This window comes from Dermacentor andersoni, chromosome 1, assembly GCF_023375885.2.
Source record: "Dermacentor andersoni chromosome 1, qqDerAnde1_hic_scaffold, whole genome shotgun sequence".
In the NCBI taxonomy this organism is placed as follows: Eukaryota; Metazoa; Arthropoda; class Arachnida; order Ixodida; family Ixodidae; genus Dermacentor; species Dermacentor andersoni.
In genome coordinates this window covers 373,255,710-373,278,650 of record NC_092814.1, presented here as the reverse complement: position 1 = coordinate 373,278,650, position 22,941 = coordinate 373,255,710, and the positions used below count along the sequence as shown (strand labels likewise).

The window sequence follows — 22,941 nt, the reverse complement described above, 5'->3', positions numbered from 1 at the left end:
TCGTAACGCGGTGTTTCTATTCATGGATCGGAATTTCTTGGACATATATTCTTAGATGACAAACATAACTAACACTGCTCCACACGACAAAAGCGAGACACACGCTGGCGCCGATGTTCTAGCAATAGCGCACGCGTCGCTTCGCCGGACGGCGAGGTGAAGGCATGCAAAAGTCGCACGAGAATTTGACGCTTATACTAAACAAGAAAAGCACACAAGGACAAGCACAGTCTATTAGAAAGCAGTGCAAGCCTCCAATATTTGACAGAGGACTTCGATGAAGCTTGCATAATTTAGTATTCCCGTTTATAGGCTCCTACAAAAAGAGCTAGATAGTCTGTGCTTCCAGATAGAAAAAAAATCCGACTTTCACAATGTGACAGAGTATGACAGTGGCTAGAGTAACAATCCTCCAGGCGTCGTCAATGTTTCCCGAGGCACTGCAAGGGCCGATGAGCTCAAAGCACACAGTATAAGCATACAAGCCTAAGTATATACTCAGGTGAATTTGAGGGGTTTTTCTGTGCAAATAACTTCCAGATCGCGTGGCCGACTGGTCTGATCTCGTTTCTTTTCGGGGTGCACATGGAACATTTTCTCAGACAAAAAGAACACGAAAAGCTATGCCTGCGTTCTGTTTCGCAATATCCTTTTCGCTTTCAGAGAAATGTAATTTCTTAAGTTTCAATGTTCAAATTATTATTTCCCTAGTTTATACACCCAAACTAAACACCCGATTCATCGCCAATCGTCAACTTTGGATATGGACTACAAGAAATCAGGGCAACGACAACAAGGACAACAATCGGCGAAAAAGATGACTGGTTCTGACCTTCAAAGAAGCGGGAATCGTCATCTATAACTGAGGTGAACAAAACTAGCTCCCCGAAGGCGAACTACATTGAAGTTTCTTTACGAGACAGTTCAATCATTGAGTGTGTTGTCTCATAAAAATGCGAATGCTGCAGACTTTACCTCTCTCAACAATATGAATGGCGACGCCGATGATAAAAATTGTGTACAAAAATAAGCTTTAAGATCTCAGACTTCCTGCACAAAGAACTGATAAGAACCGAAGAAGCCATGTATAACGCTTCATCAACATTTCGGCTGTAGCAAAAGTAAGAGACGGCATGTGCTCTATTCGTGCTTTGCTTCACTGAAAATTTTTAGTGGCGCAGATGACGATTTATGAAAAAAAACGAGAAGCACGAACGCAAAATATGTGCAACCCCGGCGGGACTCGAACCCGCAATCCTCGGTTTAGAATACCGATGCCTTGTCCATTGGGCTACGGGGGCTCTCACGCTCAGACCGAAGCTTTGAGTTGGCCAATCCTGGCCAGAGCGTCGCCGCTCCTCGGCGCGACCGCGTGAACGCGCTCGTGCCACTTCTGCCTCCTTCGTCGTCGTCTTCGTCCACAGCTGGTTCCGACGGGGCTCGTCATGCCAGCGTTCGAATGCTGCCCCTCCGTTTGCGAAGGCGCTGACGGCGCTGGCCCACTGTCACTTGGTGAGGTGATTTCGGTCTCAAATTCTTTGCCTCGGCATATCGCGGATCGAAAACTCGTATACAGCCGAGCTCAAATTTCGCATTAGAAAATATCGTAATGTTCGTACACAATTACAGCGAATCTGGTAGCCTCTAAATCATCTCCATTTTCTGTGTCCGCGTCCGTCAGCAAAAATGTTGGCCGATCGCGGCGGCGGTGTTGGGCCAGGAGCAGTGCTTCTTGCCCCCTTAAGGCAGAGTCTTTATTTAGTCAGCTAAGTAAAACGAACCGTACATGCATTCTTTGGAATCAAGCACAAAACTTACCGAACAGCGAACGTTTCAATAAAGAACACCTATAAAAACATCATCCTAACCACTTAATTGACTATAAGGCACTCCTGAAAACAATACCAAGCACGTAGAGCTCCCCACATACTTTTCCCGGTGGAGATTACTGTTTCGTAAGCTGCCCCGCAGACGGCACCTTTCGACGTGTGGAGGGACGTCCCCAGCCTTTCGTATAAAAGAAGCAGCCTACCAACTGATTTCAATGTTGTTGCAGCACTACTGAAGGCGCCGGCGTGCTGTAAATAAAATCATTACTGCCGTTACTACCATCCCTTAAAAGAAGAGTTTATTCTGTCTATAGAAATCTACACATTTCTTATAGACGACTCTGCCTTTCTATGGATTTGCTCTTCTGTTGATACAAAGTCTAGAGTCTGTCTATAGACGAGAGTCGATAGGGTTTCTATTTCTTTTTGCCTGCTCTCATATTTATTTTTTCAGACAATTTTATTTTTACATACTGGGATCTTTTACAAGATTTTAGCAGGGTGGGAACATACAAGTACATTCATACAAACATACAGTTCAAGCAATCATGCCGATGCTTGAATTCAACATGCAAAAGGGACAGATTGCATGAAAAAAAGGAGCATGGGAACTATGCGCGATTGAGCCAAAAATGATTGTGCGCCTGAAAACAGAATAAAGAATTTAGTGTAATGACTTCATCAGGAAGTTTATTCCAATCAACTATTGTTCCTGTAAGATAAGAACATTTAAAGCAATTGCTATGCAGTGTTAACGGTTTCCCTGCTCGAAAGTGTTTATGACGAGTAACATAACCAGTTAAGGGTGGTATGATGTGCGAGGTATCAATATAATTGTGGCCACTCATTAGCTCAAAAATGAATATTAATTGGGAAGCACGATTTGTTCTCAAATCGAAGAGAAGCCACAACGTTTATCGAGATCTGTTATAGAAATCGGACCATAAGAATTGTAGATAAATCGGAAAGCTTTCTTTTGAATTCTTTCTAATTTTTCTATATTTATTTTGTGTAGGGGTCCCAAATGATGACTGCATATTCTAAAGTAAGACGAACTATTGTATGATATGCCAGGAGGCGCACAGCTGGTGTCGAGCATTTTAAACACCTTCTGAGGGTGAACAATTAGCGAAGACAATTAGCCATTACAGTGTCAGTATGTTTTGAGCAGGGAAGATAGTGAAATACGTGTATGGCCGAGATATTTATAGTGAGATACCACAGAAATATAAGTGTTCCGGGCAAAATAGTGGAAGAGAAGGGGCTTTTCTGTTTGTGTTATTATTGTACAGACGGTCTTTTCATAGTTAAGACATTTGCCATTGATGGCACCTTCCAATTATTTTGCCAAATTCGCAGTTTAGCGTGACGATCTTCGGGTGAGGCAATTTCATCGTATAGTGTACAGTCATCCAAGCAAAGTTTAATTTTGACAGATACATTACTGCCAATGTTATCTATATGAAGCAAGAATAATAGAGGACCCAGCACGGATCCCTGGGGAACGCCACAACCAACAGGTAATGTGTCGGAGGAAGTCTCGTTTATCCTAACTTATGGGGAGCTGTTGGTAAGGTATTTTTTTTTAATTGTTGGGTTTTACGTGCCAAAACCACTTTTTGATTATGAGGCACGCCGTAGTGGAGGACTCCGGAAATTTCGACCACCTGGGGTTCTTTAAAGTACACCTAAATCTAAGTACACGGGTTTTTCGCATTTCGCCCCCATCGAAATGGGGCTGCCGTGGCCGGGATTCGATCCCGCGACCTTGTGCTCAGCAGCCTAACACCATAGCCACTGAGCAACCACGGCGGGTTTGGTTAGGTATGCTTGTATTCATTTTTAATAGCTTATTTTTGTGAGTAAAAGCTAAAATTGTAAGGTAATTAGCTGTGGGTTACATTGTCGAATGCTTTACTGAAATCATAAATATAGCGTCGCTTTGTTTTGCATAATTTATTGTTTTGCAAAATCGTGAATATATTCTAGTAATTGAGTGTTTGTGGTAAAGCCCTGCCAAAATCCATGTTGAGCGTTCGTCAATACGCAACGCTCATAAAAAAAACAATTACATGCTTATAGATTAGGTGTTCGAAAATTTTGTATGTTGTCGAAGTCAGAGAAATTGGTCGATATCTTTTATGCAACTTTTGCTTCCCCATTTATGTAAGTCTTATTATTGCTGTTTTCGAGTCATCCGGAAGCATGCCATCCTGAAGCGATTTACTAAAAAAAATTTTCAAGGATATCGCACACCACTCGGCATAGCGTTTTAAGAAGGCATTTGGCATACCACCTGAACAGGGGTTTTCTTTTTGGCAATTTTTAACAGTGTGTGAGATACACCATTTTCAGAAATAACAATATCAGGAATGGAAGGACAATCTATGTAAAAGGAAGGCAGACAACCTCCATTTTTTGTGAATAGAATACTGAAATGATTGTTAAATGCAGAGCATACATCCTGCTCATCGTGGACCTTATTACCGCCTATTATGGACATATCGGAAAGGGAAGAAGAATGAGTCATCGTCCTCCAGAATCTCCGTGGAGACGTTTTCATAAAACTAGGAAGATGTACATTAAACTAATTCCGTTTGTCATTTATTATCGCTTCTTTTGAACATATTTGACGCTTTCTCAATGACCCTTTCATTATTTGTTCAAGTTTTCAGATTTGCGCAACTTTTAAGCCGTTTAAGCTTGCGTTGCTTGAGCAACGCATCGCGAGAGATCCAGGTATTCCGACCCGCAGCATTCTTTACAACCTTTAGAACAATGTGAGGGAGACAGTTGAATATAATGCCTTTAAATAAAAGCAACACATCGTACATGCTAGCAGTATTATATTTAAGGTTATCCAGATGAAATGCTCGCGTATCAATTACAAACGCGTCATCTGCACGAGAAAAATTCGGGTAACACTGAATCTTATCTCTTTTACTGCGAGGGGAACATTGCAACGACAATACTACTGCTTGGTGATCCGAAATGCCGTCTGTAACCATACATGAGACGTCATCTTGTATATTTGCACCTACAAAAAATGGATAGATAACTGCATTGGAATCTTTGTCGCTTCTAGTTAAATGCTTACCTACCTGCGATCCGCCAAAAAAAAGGAATATCAATGATTTCACTACGAATATTTGTGGTGGAGCGGGACAGGAATGTGCTCCAGTCGACATTCGGCAGGTTACTATCAGGGGTTAAGATTGCTTTATCCATCTGCATTCTTTTAATGAATGTACATGTTTTTTTTTGTTAAGCATTCCAAGTCTGCAACCGACGAGTTAGGGGCATGTATGCGGCACCAAGAATGTATTTGACATTGTTAATACAAAAGTTGCAGAAAAAGCTTTTTACTCCCGAGGTGTCGGGCATTCTTAACATTTGAAGGGAATGTTTAAAAAGAATGGCTACGCCTCCTCCTTTTCTGTCACAGTCTTTGCGCAATATTCTGTAGTTTATCGGGACAAATTGGCTATCATACATATTGTGACGCTCTTACGTGCATAGTGGATTCACGCCTCAACAAACAGTATGCGGGAGCACCGAACAGTGGAAAACGAAGAAGAAGACGGGTGGCTGGCTAGCTGAATCTCGACAGGCGTTCAACTGATCAAGGCCATCCGTCTTCTTTTTCGTTTTCCACTCTTCGGTGCCCCCGATGCCGTTCGGGCTCTGTTATGCGCCTGCAACTTTCGAGCGCTTCATGGACAACATCCTGTGTGGTTTGAAGTGGGAAGTATGCATGTGCTATCTAGACGATGTAGTGATTTTCGGGCGCACGTTCAGTGAGCACAACGCACGTCTCGATCTTGTGCTAGACTGCTTGGACAAAGCGGGTTTGGTGCTCAACTCGAAGAAGTGTCATTTTGGAGAGCGCCAAACACTCGTTCTGGGACACCTAGTGGATAAGGACGGTATAGGACCCGATCCAGCAAAGACTGCTACGGTGGAAGCTTTCAAGCAATCTCGTCATGTAAAAGAGCTACGCAGTTTCCTAGGGCTTTGCTCGTACTTCCGCCGGTTTATTCGTGGATTTGCCAACATCGCATATCCGCTGACATGCCTGCTCCAGAAGGGCGTTGCCTTTGAATGGACTCCTGAATGAGAAGCTAGTTTTCGTGAGCTGAAGTCTCGTCTGACGTCCCATCCCATTCTCCGACACTTCGACCATGCGGCTCCCACAGAAGTTTATACGGACGATAGCGGTATTGGCATCGGCGCTGTCCTTATTCAACGCGTCGACACCAAAGAACACGTCGTCGCCTATGCGAGTCGCTCTTTAAGTAAGTCCGAGCGTAACTACACCGTTACAGGGCAAGAATGTCTTGCAGTTATTTTCGCAGTACAGCGCTTCTGGTCGTACCTGTACGGGCGCCCCTTCACTGTGGTGACAGACTATCATTCTCTCTGCTGGCTGGTTAATCTCCGAGATCCGTCGGGCCGGCTTGCGCGTTGGAGACTTCGTTTACAGGAATATAACTTTACCGTTTCTAATTAGAGCGGCCGCCGACACCCCGACGCTGACTGCCTCTCGCGCATGCCGCTTCCAACGACGGACTGCGACGCGGACGATTTCGACTGCTATATCGCATCACTGGAGCCGGGATTTCCTGATATAAATACCTCCAAGGTCGAGCAACAAAAAGAGAGAACTTTAGAACCACTGCTCATTACTGCAAGGCAATCAGCACCATCCACTCGTTTCTGCGTTCGTGATGGGGTTCTTTACAAAAAGAACTATTCTGCTACAGGCCCACGATATCTCATGGTGGTCCCGGAGAGTCTCCGTGTCTCCGTCTTGCGCGCCATGCATGACGATCCAACATCTGGTCATTTGGGTTCTGTGCGAACTCTCTACCGCCTCCAAGAAAGGTTCTACTGGCCTAAAATGCGCCAGACGACCGCCCAGTACGTGTCCAGTTGCAGCGAGTGTCAACGTTACAAGCGTCCGACGAGTGCTCCTCCTGGTCAACTCCATCCAGTGCCAACCACCCCTCCCCCCCCACCCCCCCCCCACTTCCTTTGAGCAAGTTGGCATCGACCTTCTCGGTGCTTTCCCGCGTTCATCCGATGGTAATCGCTGGATTATCGTGTGTGCCGATCACTTGACACGCTACTGTGAGACAGCTGCAATACCATCGACTACTGCAACCGAAGTGTGTATTTTTCTGCTGTGTTTTGTCATTCTCTGACATGAACCTCCCAGAGTCGTCATCAGCGATCGTGGCCGGCAGTTCGCTGCAGACGTGGGCGAAGCGATGCTTCGTCTATGTGCTTCAAGGTTCGGACATTCCACCCCGTATCATCCATAAAACAAATGGCCTTACGGAACGCACAAATAGAAGTCTTACTAACATGCTGTCCATGTATGTCGCGTCAGAGCATAAGAACTGGGACAGCGTGCTACCTTTCATTACGTACGCATTTAACACCTCAAAGCATGAAGTTACGGGCTACAGTCCCTTCTTTCTTCCTTACGCTCGTCCGCTTCGTTATACACTAGACACTATCTTCCCGTTTTGCAGCCACGATAATCTTTCTATATCAGAGACAGTCTGTCTTGCTGAAGAAGCCCGACGACTTGCTGCTTTACGCACTCTTGTTTCACAAGACCGCTCGAAGGCACGCTGCGACCGCCGACGCCGACACGAGATATATGACCCTGGTGATTTAGTGTTGCTCTGGAAACCAACCAGGAAACGTGGATTATGTGAAAAACTGCTGGCCCACTATGTTGGACCCTATGTTATTACTGAGCGTGTCAGCGAATTAACCTACCGCATGGCACGTCTCACATCATATGGCCGGCGGTCAGCAAAGACTGAACTTTCGAATGTCACCCGTTTAAAGCCCTTTATTTCTCCACAGCCTGTTTGACTTGCCCGGCGGGCTTCGTCTGCGCGGAGGGAAATGTGACGCTCTTACGTGCATAGTGGGTTCACGCCTCAACAAACAGTATGCGGGGGCACCGAAGAGTGGAAAACGAAGAAGACGGATGGCTGGCTAGCTGAATCTCGACGGGCGCTCAGCTGATCAAGGCCATCGCATCTAACGCTACCCGGCTTCAAAGTAACGCATTTTGTGGGCGTCACAATATCATCATATAACCAGGTTTCAGTCAACACTGCAATGTCGCGGTCCAGCGAGCGAAGGATGCCTTCAAGCTATTCTACTTTGTTAACAACGCTGCAGCAGTTAAGGATTAAGATGGTGAATGGTGATTGGCAACGGTTATCATATTCTTTGCTCTTTCATTGTAGCTTACAGCGTTTGTCGTTTTCCAGATCACACACAAACATTTCACCATCAATGCTGCATTTATCAACAACTATTTTAACTTTGGAGCCTTCATCACCTTGTTCTTGTGAGCATTGCCATAATTCATTTCTTATCTCACGAACTTTCAAAGAAGCGTCCTGTGTTATAGAAAGTGTTCTGCCAGCTTTTTTGTGCTCTTTCAGTATTCAACTTTTGCCGCGGTAGTCTGAGAACCTTAAGAGCACGGGCCGTGCTTTCTTTTTTCTTTCCTAGCCGGTGACATCTTTCCATATTATTAATAGTAAGTCCACGTCTTTCCTTGAAAACACATTTTCTTGACCACATTCAAGAGACTGTCGTTTGACTCCCCGTCTTCTTCATTTGGGCCGTACACGATCTCATTGTTTCTTCTACTTCTGTTTACTAGTTCATCCACTTTACATACCAAACCGGAGACGTTGTATTCCAAATCGGTTGCTGTTTGCTTGACATTAGTTACATCAGTTTGCAATAACATTAAAGTACTCGGATGCATTTCAGAGTTAGGTGCACGTTAAAGAACCCCAGGTGGTCAAAATTTCCGGAGTCCCTCACTACGGCATGCCTCATAATCAAAAAGTGGTTTTGGCACGTAAAACCCCGTAATTAATTAAGTACTCGGTCGAGTTTCGGAGATGAGCATGCGCTCTTTTAAATCAGCCATATCTGTTTCAATTGTAGTCCGTTCAGACAGTACATCATTGCTACAGGCACTTATTTTACTTTGGCTAGATAAAAGCTCCGACAACATTTAGTCAATAGCGGCACATGCCAGAAGATTCGTTTTGAAAGGTTGCAAAGCTGTCACACCACTGCTTACAGTCTGTAGTCTACTACGCAAATAACTCTGTGGGCAACAAAGCATCAGCAAGAATCGATTATCGGATCGGATACAGTACTAGTCGTCCACGTAATGTACCTGTGCAAGCAAGAAGAAGCCTTCGGGCAACATGCTGAACCTGCTGCTGCTGCATTGCCCACTGCCGGCGCGCTGGAACGACGGAGTTTTAATACTTTTGAAGCTTGGCGTCACCGATCCGATGGCATCACCTGTTGGAGTTGCCGCGCTACGAGCATCCACGGGAGTGCGCAGAATCACTAGAGAAGGAAGAACGTGCGCAGGAAATTCACGCCCATCTTACGCCTGGACGATAGGGCTGAACCATGAAGAATTGACGGTAATCACCACATGTTCGAGTGGTGCAGGCGCGCCATGCCCCTCTGACGAACGGCATGGCCAACCAAGAAATCCAGAAGCTGTGCAAACAAGAAGAAGCGTTTAGGCAACATGTACAAGCTGTTGTTGCTGCATTACCCCCTCCACTGTAGAGGGTCTGTAGAAACAGTCGCTAAGGTGTTTGTTTCTTTTTGTCTATTTCCGCTCTATAGATATCCCGTGGACGAATGTCGATACAGTCTCTATTTTTGCCAATTCTATGTTTGTAGACTGTAGGCGAAAGTCGATAAGGTTTCTACTTATTTTTACCTACTCCTGCTTTATAGATTGCATATAGCGAAAGTTCATAACCTGTTTGTTCTATTTGTCCGCTTCTGCTCTATAGACTACCTATGGACAAATGTTGACACAGTCTTTATTTATTGTTTCCATTATTTGTCTATAGTCTGTGTCGAATATTTTCACTACTCCAAGCTTATAAATCGTCTATAGACGAACGTTGATAAGCTGTTTGTTCTATTTGTCCACTTCTACTCTATAGACTACCTATGGACAAATGTTGACACAGTCTTTATTTATTGTTTCCATTATTTGTCTACAGAGTGTCTCGAATATTTTTCACTACTCCAAGCTTATAAATTGTCTATAGATGAACGTTGATAACGTTTCTATTTTTGTCTACTCCCATTATAAAGCCAGCCTATCGAAAAAATTGTTATGATCCCTTTTCCTTTTGTATACCTCCGCCCCACTGATTACCAGTAGAAAAAATTCGATGCAGTATCAATTTATCCTTATTGCTTTTTAGTCTATAGACTGTCTATGGACAAGAGTCGATAAGGTGCATATTTTTTGTCCATGCCGAGTGTATACCTTCTTCGCGTGCACACACACACACACACAGACACACACACACACACACACACATATATATATATATATATATATAATATATATATGTATAGCACAATGGAATAAACTCGACGTACGTGAAAACGCGGTACAACAGCCGCGCAGTTTGACACTAAGAAAAAACGTGTGAACACTAAGAACATACGTGGTGTTTATTCTCTTGTGCTACACCAACGCAGCCAGCGTGCTTTGTTCGCCAGCGCCACACACCACATACATGGTGTGTCAGCGAAGAGTTTCGAATGTCTTTAAAAGTTGCCTGTGGCAGATATCACAATTCTAGTCCATGAGCTGGTCTACTCGAAGCGGCGGACAATACTTGCGCAAACAATTGAGATGCAAGATCGGCTAACGAATAAAAAATTACTAATTACGTTTTTATAGTAATCACATTATGGCACCTATTGCAATTTGCAAATTCTAGCCGTGGAGTTCCTAAGGCTAGGCTAAATATCTTATGGCCGATATTGTAATTTACAAATTTAACAGTGGATTTGGCAAGGCGGATCCACTTGGAACGAATTTTTAAGATGACACCAGTTTCGATATCTAAATATCCGCACTTTACATAGGACTACCATTTAATTGTTAAGAAAACGTCATTTCATGCACTGGAGCACAGGAGTAACTGGAACGCCAATGCATTTTTCCGCAAAGTTCGGGAATTTATATTTCGAAACTGGTGTCATCCTGAGAATTCGTTCCAAGTGGATCCGTTTTGCTAAATCCACTACTTGAATTTGTAAATTGCAATATGGGGCATAAGATAATTAGCTAAGAAGTTTAGTAATGGATTCTTGTTAATTAGTCGATTTTGTGTTTCAGATTTTAGTCCAAGTAGTATCCGCCGCTTCGAGTAGACCAGTTCCTAAACAAGAATAGAGCTTTACAAAATTTTAAAAATTTGAGATTATTCAATGAAACACACTGTATGTATATATATTGCCACCGTATTGCCGCTCGAGGCACGTACAGGCGCCGACAAAAGTGGTGTACTGCACGCAGATTGCTACTGCAGCGGTGTCGCTCGGTATTTTGGCGAGCTCAAGCACGAAACATTGACACGAGTCAAGCGACATGCCTGCAGATAATAAAGGGCACCCATTGGCTGTCTCGATCCCAGATGCTGCCTGTAGATGGCGTTGAGATGCAGTTTGACATTGCTCCGGCTCCCGCTGCGTGGAGTATACAACTTTTTTTCGGCGCCTGTACATTGCGCCTATTCGCGAGCTTGTTTCATGCCCAGAAAAACACTTTTATGTAGCACATTTTAAGCAACAGAAAGCTGTATCGGGAGTCTCTCACATTCCTCTATAATTTTCTCCCTGTGACTTTTCAATTAAGACTAATTACCTAATTAGGGGAACGCAAAAATAAACTAACTGCTTTAAATCGGCGGAAAACATTACCTTTGTTCTCTCCAGCTACGTAGCATCTGTATATTTTAAATTTAGGTGAAACACCCCGTACACTTCTTTGCAATTCGAATTATTTTCCACGGTTTCCTATATTACCGCCGATGAAGGCCATAGAGCGGCACGTCACCAAAGGTTATGTTAACATGAGCGAACATCCCATATACCGACGGTGGTAAGCCGTGAGATGAACAAGAAGATAGCCGATACTGTAAAAGTCCTATGGCTTTGGGTTTGCATGCCGTCTATAGATTGACTACAGACAAAAGTCGTTCATCGGCGGCCCAACCCGTGTACGCTGTAGGCAAGCGCACATACCGGTGCATAATACGGAGATACGTTAGATATTAGCCACTGAAGTTGTATACTGCTGAGATTGCTTTCGAGCCTATGCTTAGATTTTAGCATACAAACAGTGCATATCTCCGCATTTATTGATCATATGACATGAACTACGTAGTCGCTCTCGGCAATCCCAAGACAGTCTTCACAGTTGTCAAAGCATGACCTTTGCGGCAGTAGAATAAAGAAAACAAAACGCCGATCCAATCCTGCTAACAGATGTTATGAACACCAATTTTAGCTACAAGCGGATTGGAAACAGGCATCAAGCTTACAGCACAGAGACTCGTAATGTTTGTAGCTGACAACGCAGACTTTGTGAGTGTGTGATGAACCGATGTCGCACATTTTGTGTGCGCCTTGTGTGTCTTCCGATACTCGGATACTTTTGACGTTGCCCTCATACCTCTGCTGCGTCAGTAATATCGGGTGGTTTTTCGTAGACTGATATCCGGCTCAATAAAGTCATCAAAGTTTCTCACTCACTTAAGTGCCAAATCATCCGAACCCACCCAGTGCTTCGCAGGAGGTATTCTTGTAGGCCGAGCATATGCGTACACAATTACTGTATAGATTGATTTGACCTATGATTGGATCAGAAAACTTGCACCAACATGTGTGCAGGTATCCCATTTGGCAGTACGCTGGAAGATATGCCAGAAACGCATTGTATCACTTATCCTCGTTGGCAATGATGCAAGCGCCTGACGGGCCTTGTAACGGCTTTTGCAAACACTTAACTCATCAAAGTGTGCGTGTCAGTTCCATACGATAGCCCACAGCGTTTGTAATACAGCGCAGCAATGCCTTTCCTTTATCCATGAAAAATAAAACAGAGAAATAGAAAAGAAAAGCAACCCGTTTCGCGCGCATGGCGCGCAGAGAGAGAGAGAGAGAGAGACCCAGTAATGAAAAGGGAAAGGGCACTCGGACTTTTCGGAAAAGGGCACTCGCACCCTCGTCCCCCTGGGTGGCAGCTTGAGGGATTTTAGTGGCACACAACGGCGGCGCGCCATGTTTCCACGTCATTTTCAATTCTCAACGTCAGCGCCAGGCGCGTAACGCTTGTTTCAGCGGTGTGCGGTGTCTCCCTGTACCTTGGTGTCTGCCACAAGTCAACTACACGACAAGTACACGACAACTACACTGAACGTTAAGTTTTAGCAAGGATGTTTTCCGTCAATAGCTCATGATTAGGTGAGCGCATTTCGTAGAGCGAACCGGCTGCATATAGTGTAGGCGACTCGGGCATAGTTTCGATTTGTCGTTTGCGTGATATGATAACACGCTCTTGTTTTCGCTTCCATTATATGGAATTTTTTACGGTAAGCGAACAATCACGACTGTTGGTTTTAGCGTCATAGTTGATGTACGTAACAATGAAAATGCACCAAGATTTACCTTGATACTGAGCAGCCATTAAGAGGTGATACTCAGCAGCCATTGGTGTTGAGCAGCCAGTGTGGGTAATCACCGTCTAGTACTGCAACTAGTCCACTGTCGGTGAATATATTGTTTGAAGAGTTGCTTAAACACGCCGACATACCGGGGAAAAAGAATGTCAACAAACTACAAAAGGCTAACAAAAACGTATTTACAAACAGCGCATACGTCTGCAGCCTAAGTATATAGTCAGGGGAATTTCAGGGCTTTTTCTTTGCAAATACCTTCCACAGCGCGTTTTCGACAGGCTTCATGTCGTTTCTTTTCGGGGTGCACATGGAACATGTACTCAGAAAAAAAGAAAATGAAAGCTATGATTGACTGCGTTGTCTCATAAAAATGCGAATGCTGCTTACTTTGCCCCCTCTCAACAATATGCATGGCAACGCAGATGATAAAATTGTGTACAAAAATAAGCTTTAAAATCTGAGACTTCCTGCACAAAGAACAGATAAGAACCGAAGAAGCCTTGTAGAAGGCTCCATCAACATTTCGGCTGTAGCAAAAGTAAGAGACGGCATGTGCTTTATTCGTGCTTTGCTTCACTGAAATTTTTAACTGGCGCTGATGACGATTAAAGAAAAAAAAAACGAGAAGCACGAACGCAAAATAAGTGCAACCCCGGCGGGACTCGAACCCGCAATCCTCGGTTTAGAATACCGATGCCTTGTCCATTGGGCTACGGGGCTTTTTTTTTTTTTCTTTTTTTTTTTTTTTTTTTTAATTACCGGCTTGGCAAAAGAAAATACAATGTGAGTATTACATGGCCATAAAAAAACAACTAGTCAATGCCAGATCAGTGTGGTGTGATAAGAACGATGTAGGCTAGTCACTTTGTCCAAAGCACTTAGCCAATCAGGACGATCACTCAGTGCACAGAAAAATTCGCGTATATATAACACACTTTCAATGAAATATTCATGTGCTGGGGCCTGAACAATGCGCTCGTGTCTAATATCCATACGCGTTCGCCACACACTGTGCATGCACAGAAGCATTAACAGATCAACAGGCACTCCCTCTGGTTCCGCGCATGGCAGGAAGCGTATTCCGAAAGCACTTAAGGGCAATTCCTTTTTAAGGCTACGTTTTAGAATATCCCACAAAAACACTGCGTCATGACAGTCCAAAAAGATATGCTCAATCGTCTCCGGTTTTTTGCATATAAAGCAATTCACAGACCAAGGTACAAAAATGCCTTTGCTTTGCAGCCACGGTTTCACTGGGAGAGTGCCTGTATGTAGTTGAAAAAAGAAAGATTTAACAGAAGCTCTTACCGGCATTCGTTTAACTCTCTTAAGAACATCTCGTTCTGAACCTAAAATAAATACTGTACGGTACAACGGTACAGGCAAGAATACATCAACAAGATCTTTGTACAACTTCTTACTAGTAACAACGGCCAGGTATTCACTAGAAAATCTTGCTTTTAGTATTCGAAAAGACGCGACCACTTCACGCAAAAAAGCACTCAAAGGCATTGGCCCCGCATACATGGACGACACTACATAATCAGGCAATGAATCACGCAGTCTAGCTTGAATCATTGTTCTCAGAAAAGCATCCTTTTGATCACGCAAAAAAATAAACCTGCTTACAATCTGTTTGAGGAACAAATGTGACAACCCCAGCCCCCCATTCAACACTCTATGGAACAGATTACTACGACTTGTACGTTCCCATGTTGAGGCCCAAATGAACATCGCAAATACTCTATGTAGCTTTTGCACAGACATCCTCGTCAGACACAACGCTTGCATCACATAAAAGATTTTCGCTACTAAAAACAAGTTACACACTGTGGCTCTTGCAAACATTGAAAATTTATGCCCTCCCCATTTGCCGGTGTGGGTTTTCATTCGCACTACTTCATTGTCCCAATATTCTTTGCTATCTCGATAATGTTCGAGGGGGACACCTAAGTAGGTGCCTGGAGTTACCGTCCATTGCATGTTACAAAAAGTCTCAGGCTTGTATTGCCAATTCCCATGCCAAAAACCAAGACACTTCTTCCAGTTAATAGCACTTCCACTTGCAGTACAAAATTCTACAGCCTCTTGTACAACTGCTTTAACACTGTCATAGTCCGTACAAAACACTGCTACATCATCAGCATATGCTAAAACTCGAACTTCAGTTTTATGAAAAGTGTAACCCCGAATGTTTGGGCTCTTCAGCAGCCGCAAACAAAAGGGCTCGAGGTAGAGAGCGAAAAGCAGGGGGGATAAAGGACAGCCTTGTCTCACAGACGACAGCACAGGAATACCATCACTTAACTGCCTATTAATTATCAGCTTCGCTATACAACCATTGTACATCATTTTAACACCTTCTGTAATAACAGTTCCAACATTGATATGGTCTAGGATCAAGAACAGAACTTCGCGTACGACTTTATCGAACGCCTTGTGTAGATCCAATTGCAACATGGCCACGTGCCCATACATTCCGTCACAGCATTCAAGGACAGTTCTAGCTGTGTGAACATTGGTAAAGATTGACCTGCCTTTTATGCCGCATGTCTGATGTGGCCCTACAAGTGACTTAATAACACTTTGAAGGCGTCGAGCTAAAATCTTCATGAATATCTTATAGTCCACGTTTGTTAGACTGATGGGACGGTATGATTCAACAGACTAACTTAATCGGATCATTCGTTTTAGGAATTAGTACTACGTGGGACTCTCGGAAGGATGGAGGACTTGCTTTCATTTCATAGAATTCGCTAATCAGCCTTTCAAGTGCGACTGCCATTTCTGTTCTAAAGGCTTTATATAGAGATGCACCGAGACCGTCTGGCCCAGGCGACTTGTTTGAACTAAGCTCCAGAATCGCTGATTCAATTTCCTCAGCCGTAATACTGGCTTCTAGAGCGTGCACAAGGTCATCCTCTAATCTCGGCATCAGCGATAGGAATTCTGTTCTGAAGTAGTCAGTGTCCGGAGTATTAAGGCTGAAAATATCTGTGGAATGTTCGACAAATGCCTCTTTGATTATTTCTCTTCGATTTGTGATTTCGTTTTGATAGCATATTTCAGTTATCTCTTTCGACAAAGCGTGCCTTTTTTCATCACTGAGCGCGCGTTTGGTAGGCGTCTCTCCGGACCACAGATTCTCGTTACGCGCCCTTATCACTGCGCCACGGTACATTTCTTCGTCTATTGCCTCGAGCTTAGTTTTAGTCTCTTTAATTTCTTTTGTGAACAATCCCGGCTCGTAGCACTCCGTACTTAGCATAAAATCTAGGGCACTCTGCAGCTCTTTAACACGTTGTTTTTCTTTTCGCCGGAGCACACATGATCTATTAATAGCGGCTATTTTAATATCACATTTGAACTGCTCCCATACTTGCATAAAACTTCCGGAGTTACTTCGCAGCATGTTCGCTATATAATCCTTGACTTTAGTCACGTACTCTTCATCTTCCAGTAATTTATCATTAAACTTCCACAAGTCCCAATTAAATTTCACAGCTATTCTCTTCGTACCGATTGTAACCATGACTAGGCAGTGATCACTAAAAGAGACATAGATCGTCTGGTAGTCAGAACATAACAGCGAACATTCGACAGGAACATATATACGGTCCAATCTAGCATGACTGCCTGCCTGAAAGTGAGTGTACATTGCCTGGCCTTCATGCGTCGATATCAAGCCTACATCTTCAAGGTCGTGCTCACCTACAATTTCGGAAAGTAACTCGGCGCTCCGATCTCGAAAGGTACGGTTTGTTGTCCTATCCTCTGGTCTACAGACGCAATTGAAATCACCAAGCAAGATCACCCGCCTTTCAGTAAGCAGGACAGGCTTCACCTGTCGGAAGAAACTCTCCCTTTCAGCAATTGCATTCGGAGCGTATACACACACAGCTCTCCAAGCCACTCCATTCGATTTAAAATCACACATTACTAGACGCCCACTTTCACACGAGAACACAGTATCGACAGCCCCAATACAATTTCTTAAAAAAATAACGCAACCACCCGCTCTTCCAACAGCATGACATACGCAAACGCTGTATCTGCTACGATAGACCGCTACCATTCTGTCTATTTGTTCCTCGTCTTCAATTTTAGTTTCCTGAACCGCGAGCAAATCTATTTCATTTTCTAGCAGAAGGCGGCTCAGTTGCAGTTGCCTTCTACGCGCCGACAGGCCCCTTACATTAAGCGTAGCAACACGTAGGTTGGACGTGAGGTTGGTAGCCATCTAAGCAAAATGGTGACGCCGATAAGTCTACTCACACATCAAACAGGGTGAATCCACATCCATTAAGGCATTTGAGCTTAGTACTGACCCGATCAAAGACCGGGCTTCAACCGTTGTGGCAAAAGACGCCTCCGCTAAGGCGGAGGGAGAGCAGACGCAGTACTGCGTTCCGGTGGCAATTTCGGTTTGGGCTTGAAAGGTCCACGGCGCGTTGAAGGTGCCTTCGGCGGAGGCTCCTCGCCGCGTTCACCGACCAATCTCGGTTCCTGATTATCCGAATCCTCGTGAGCCCGCTTGACTGGTACACTTGACGCTGCGGGCATCTCGGTATCGGCGTCTTCCTGTTTGTCGCCCTGCTGCCCAGTCGTAACCAGGCTTACAGCAGTCACGCTATCCGCTTTTTCCGGAAGGAACGCTGGCTTTGATGCGACGGCCGGCTGGGTTAGGTCCTTACCGGCTTGGCTGGCAAGGGGTGCGGGTGCGGTTTCCTTGGATGTTGACTCCTTGATAGCATCATCTCCCCCACTTCCGCGGGTTGCTTCGACCGCGTCTGCTTCATCCATGATGTGTTCGGCCGCTTCATCACTTCGTGTCTGGCCCGCAACATTAGCGTAGCTGCGCACGCACTGGCTCTCATCGTGGCCGAAACGCCGGCATAGCCCGCAGCGTGGCACCCGACACTCACGGCGTATATGTCCTTTTCCACGGCACCGAAGGCAGAGCGGAGCCCTACCAGGAACATGGACGAGAGCAACGTCCTCACCAACGCGCAACTGATGGGGCAAGTCCTCGATGGTAACACCCACCTTCAGTTTCAGTGTAACCGACCGTGTTGTTGAAGCCTTGTCGACACAGCCTTTAACCTTCCATTTATCGCGGGTTATTTCGGTCACTTTTCCGAACGCTGCTAATGCCACGCGCACGTCGTCGTCTTGCACACCGTGGAGCAGCCAAAACAGCTTCAGCCTGACGCCTCGGTTGGTCGGGTCAATAACCACGCAGCGGTGGTCTTTCACATTGAAAGCTTCGGCCTGCAGAATCTTTGCCTTCGCTCCTTCGCTGTTGAAAGTAACGGCCCACAGGTGGTTCATCTGATATGCCCCAAGGGCAACCACATCCGGCAGCAATGACAGACGCGCTAAAGCGTCGCGAAAATGCTCGACGCGATATGGCCTGGCGGTGACATCACCATGCAAAAATACTGTGTTCAAAACACTCGAACCTGATGGCAGATGCGGGACAACCATTTCATAATCCTGGGCAAGCATTTCAGTGCTCCTGATACCGCGACCCGGCTGGGTCGCTAAAGCCGCTCCTTGAGAGCCCATGAAGCACACGTCCGTCACGCTCGGTGGCCGGAAGTCGACGGGCTACGGGGGCTCTCGCGCTCAGACCGCAGCTTTGAGTTGGCCAATCCAGGGCAGAGCGTCGCCGCCCCTCGGCGCAACCGCGTGAACGCGCTCGTGCCACGGCTGCCTCCTTCGTCGTCGTCGTCGTCCACAGCTCGTTCCGATGCGGCTCGTCATGCCAGCGTTCCCATACTGCCCCTCCGTCTGCGAAGGCGCTGACGGCGCTGGCCCACTGTCACTTGGTGAGGTGATTTCGGTCTAAATGTCTTTGCCTCAGCATATCGCGAATCGAAAACTCGTATACAGCCGAGCTTAAATTTCGCGTTAGAGAATATCGTAATCGTAGTACATAATTACAGCGAAACTGGTAGCCTCTCATTCGTCTGCATTTTCTGTGTCCACATCCGTCAGCGAAAATGTTGGCCGATCGCGGCGGCGGTCTAGGGCCAGGAGCAGCGCTTCTTGCCCGCTTAAGGCAGAATCTTTAATGTCAGCTAAGTAAAACGAACCGTACATGCATTCTTTGGAATCAAGCACGCAACATACCGAACAGCGCACGTTTCAATAAAGAACAAGTATAAAAACATCATCCGAACCACTTAATTGACCATAAGGCACTCCTGACAACAATACCAAGCACGTAGAGCTCCCCACATACGTTTCCCGGTGGAGATTGCTGTTTCGCCAGCTGCCACGCAGACGGCAGCTTTCGTCGTGTGGAGGGACGTCCCCAGCCTTTCGTATAAAAGAAGCAGCCTACCAACTAATTTCAATGTTGTTGCAGCACTACTGAAGGCGCCGGCGTGCTGTAAAAAAAATGATTACTCCCGTTACTACCATCCCTTGAAAAAGAGTTTATACTGTCTATAGAAATCTACAGACTTCTTTTAGACGACTTGGCCTTTCTATAGATTTGTTCTTTTGTTGATACAGTCCAGAGTTTGTCTCTAAACGAGAGGCGATAAGGTTTCTATTTCGTTTTGATGTGAGTCTTATTTATTTTTTCAGACAATTTTATTCATAGATACTGGCATCTTTTACAAGATCTTAGCAGGGTGGGAACATACAAGTACATTCATACAAACATACAGTTCAAGCAATCATGTCGATGCTTGAACGCTTCGCACATGCAAAAAGGACAGATTGCATGAAAAAAGGAGCAAAGAAACTATGTGCGATTGAGCCAAGAATGATTGTGCGCCTTAAAACAGAATAACGAATTTAATGTAATGACTTCATCAGGAAGTTTATTCCAATCAACTATTGTTCTTGTAAGATAAGAACATTTGAAGCAATGGCTATGCGGTGTTAACGGGTTCCCTGCTCGAAAGTGTTTATAGCGAGTAGCATAGCCAGTTCAGGGTGTTAAGATGTGCGAGGTATCAATACAATAGAGGCCATTCATTAGCTGAAAAAATAATTTTATACGGGGAGCACGATTTTGTTCTCTAATCGAACAGAAGCCACAACGTTTATGGAGATCTCTTATAGAAATTGGACCATAAGAATTGTAGATAAATCGGAAAGCTTTCTTTTGAATTCTTTCTAATTTTTCTATATTTAATTTTGTGTAGGGGTCCCAAATGGTGATTGCATATAATAAAGTAGGACGAAGTATTGTATGATATGCCAGGAGGCGCACAGCTCGTGTCGAGTATTTTAACCACCTTCTGAGGGTGAACAATTGGCGAAGACAATTAATCGTTACAGTGTCAGTATGGCTTTAGCAGGGAAGATTGTGAGATATGTGTATGGCCGAGAAATTTATAGCGAGATACCACAGAAATATAAGTGTTCCGGGCAAAATAGTGGAAGAGAAGGGGCTTTTCCGTTAGTGTTATTATCATACAGACGGTCTTTTCATAGTTAACAGAGGTTTGCCATTGATGGCACCTTCCAATTATTTTGCCAAATTCGCTATTTAGCATGACTTAATCTTCCGGTGAGGCAATTTCATCCTATAGTATACAGTCATCCATGTAAAGTTTAATTTTGACAGATACATTACTGCCAATGTGATTTATATAAAGCAAGAATAATAGAGGATCCAGCACGGATCCCTGGGGAATGCCACAAGCAACAGGTAATGTGTCGGAGGAAGTCTCATTTATCCTAACTTATGGGGAGCTGTTGGTTAGGTATGCTTCTATCCATTTTAATTGCTCATTTTTGTGAGTAAATAATTAATTTGTGAGGTAATTAGCTGTGGGTTACATTGTCGAATGATTTATTTAAATCCATGAACATAGCGTCGCTTTGTTTTGTATTATTTATTGTTTTGCAAAATCTTGAATATATTCTAGTAATTGAGTGTTTGTGGTGAAGCCGTGCCGAAATCCACGTTGAGCTTTCGTCAATACGCAACGCTCATCAAAAGAACCAATTACATGCTTATAGATTAGGCGTTCGAAAATTTTGCATGTTGTCGAAGTCAGAGAAATTGATCGATATTTTTTATGCAATTCTTGTTTCCCTATTTATGTAAGTTTTATTATTGCTATTTTCGAGTCATCCGGAAGCATGCCATCCTAAAGCGATTTACTAAACAAAATTTTCAAGTATATCGCACGCCAATCGCCATAGCGTTTTAAGAAGGAATTTGGCGTACTACCTGGGCCGGGGTTTTCTATTTGGCAATTTTTAACAGTAAGTGACATATACCATGCTCAGAAATAACAATATCCGGAATGGAAGGCCAATCTATATAAAAAGAAGGCTGATAACCTTCATCATATGTGAATAGACGACTGAAATGTTTGTTAAATACAGAACATACAACCTGCTCATCGTGGACATTATTACCGCCTATTATGGACATATAGGAACGGGAAGAAGAATGAGTCATCGTCCTCCAGAATTTCCGTGGAAACGTTTTCATAAAACTAGGAAGCTCTACATTAAAGTAATTCGGTTTGTCATTTATGATCATTTCTTTTAAATTATTTCACGCTTCCTCAATGACCATTTCCTAATTTGCACAAGTTTTCAGTTTTGCGGAACGTTTAAGCTATTTATGCTTGCGTTGCTGGCGCAACGTCTCCCGAGAGATCCAGGTATTCCGACCCGCAGCATTCTTTACAACCTTTAGAACAATGTGAGGGAGACAGTTGAATATAATGCCTTTAAATAAAAGCAACACATCGTACATGCTAGCAGTATTATATTTAAGGTTATCCAGATGAAATGCTCGCGTATCAATTACAAACGCGTCATCTGCACGAGAAAAATTCGGGTAACACTGAATCTTATCTCTTTTACTGCGAGGGGAACATTGCAACGACAATACTGCTGTTTGGTGATCTGAAATGTCGTCTTTGACCATGCACAAGACGTCATCTTGCTCTTATGTCATCTTACGTCAAGCTATTCCGAGACTGCCCCTCTGCGATCCGGTACCGCTTCTGAGGTCGCTGACTGTTTCTTGCGCTCGATCGTCCTGCGCGACGGGGTTCTTCGCGTTCTTCTGAGTGACCGTGGCAAAGCGTTTATTTCCCATGTTCTCCAGGGATTTATTCGCACCGCTGATACCGTCCACAAATCTACTTCTACCTATCATCCGCAAACCAATGGCCTTACTCAGTGCGTCCACCGTACGCTGTCTGACATGATTTCCATGTATTTCCGTCCTCACCACACTGACTGGGATAAAATTCTTCCTTTTCTGACATTCGCATATAATACTACTATTCAACGGACTACCGGCTACAGCCCTTTCTTCCTTGTGTATGGACGATCTCCTTCCACTATATTTGACAGAGAATTCTTTTTAGCATCTTCCTCGCCGATCGCGTCCCTTCCAGAAGATTTTTCTGCCCGAGTTGGACATTGCCGTCAAATCGCCCGGCAACGCACAGAAGCTACCCAAGCTGAGCGCAAACGTCGCTGCGACAGCAAACGCCTCGACCTCCGTTTTCACCCTGGAGACCGAGCCCTGCTTTGGACTCCAGTCCGCATTC

The 22,941-nt window shown here is 44.4% G+C and overlaps 1 protein-coding gene and 2 non-coding genes across 3 annotated transcripts; all 3 read right to left on the bottom strand.

The window, feature by feature from the left end:
- Window positions 1-1,226: 1,226 nt before the first annotated feature.
- TRNAR-UCU (transfer RNA arginine (anticodon UCU)) lies at window positions 1,227-1,301 on the bottom strand. The gene has a single exon. It is a non-coding gene; the product is annotated as a tRNA-Arg (tRNA).
- Window positions 1,302-14,043: 12,742 nt separating this feature from the next.
- On the bottom strand, window positions 14,044-14,116 carry TRNAR-UCU (transfer RNA arginine (anticodon UCU)). The gene has a single exon. It is a non-coding gene; the product is annotated as a tRNA-Arg (tRNA).
- Window positions 14,117-17,729: 3,613 nt separating this feature from the next.
- On the bottom strand, window positions 17,730-18,976 carry LOC140215405 (uncharacterized). Its single transcript, XM_072285979.1, has one exon. The coding sequence runs from the start codon at window positions 18,962-18,964 to the stop codon at window positions 17,771-17,773; it is 1,194 nt and encodes a 397-aa protein (XP_072142080.1). The 5' UTR covers window positions 18,965-18,976; the 3' UTR covers window positions 17,730-17,770.
- Between the last annotated feature and the right edge of the window lie 3,965 nt (window positions 18,977-22,941).

What these genes read in the sequence shown, in the direction of transcription:
- LOC140215405 (XM_072285979.1), bottom strand. Translation starts at nt 18,964, where the DNA reads ATGGGCTCTCAAGGAGCGGCTTTAGCGACCCAGCCGGGTCGCGGTATC.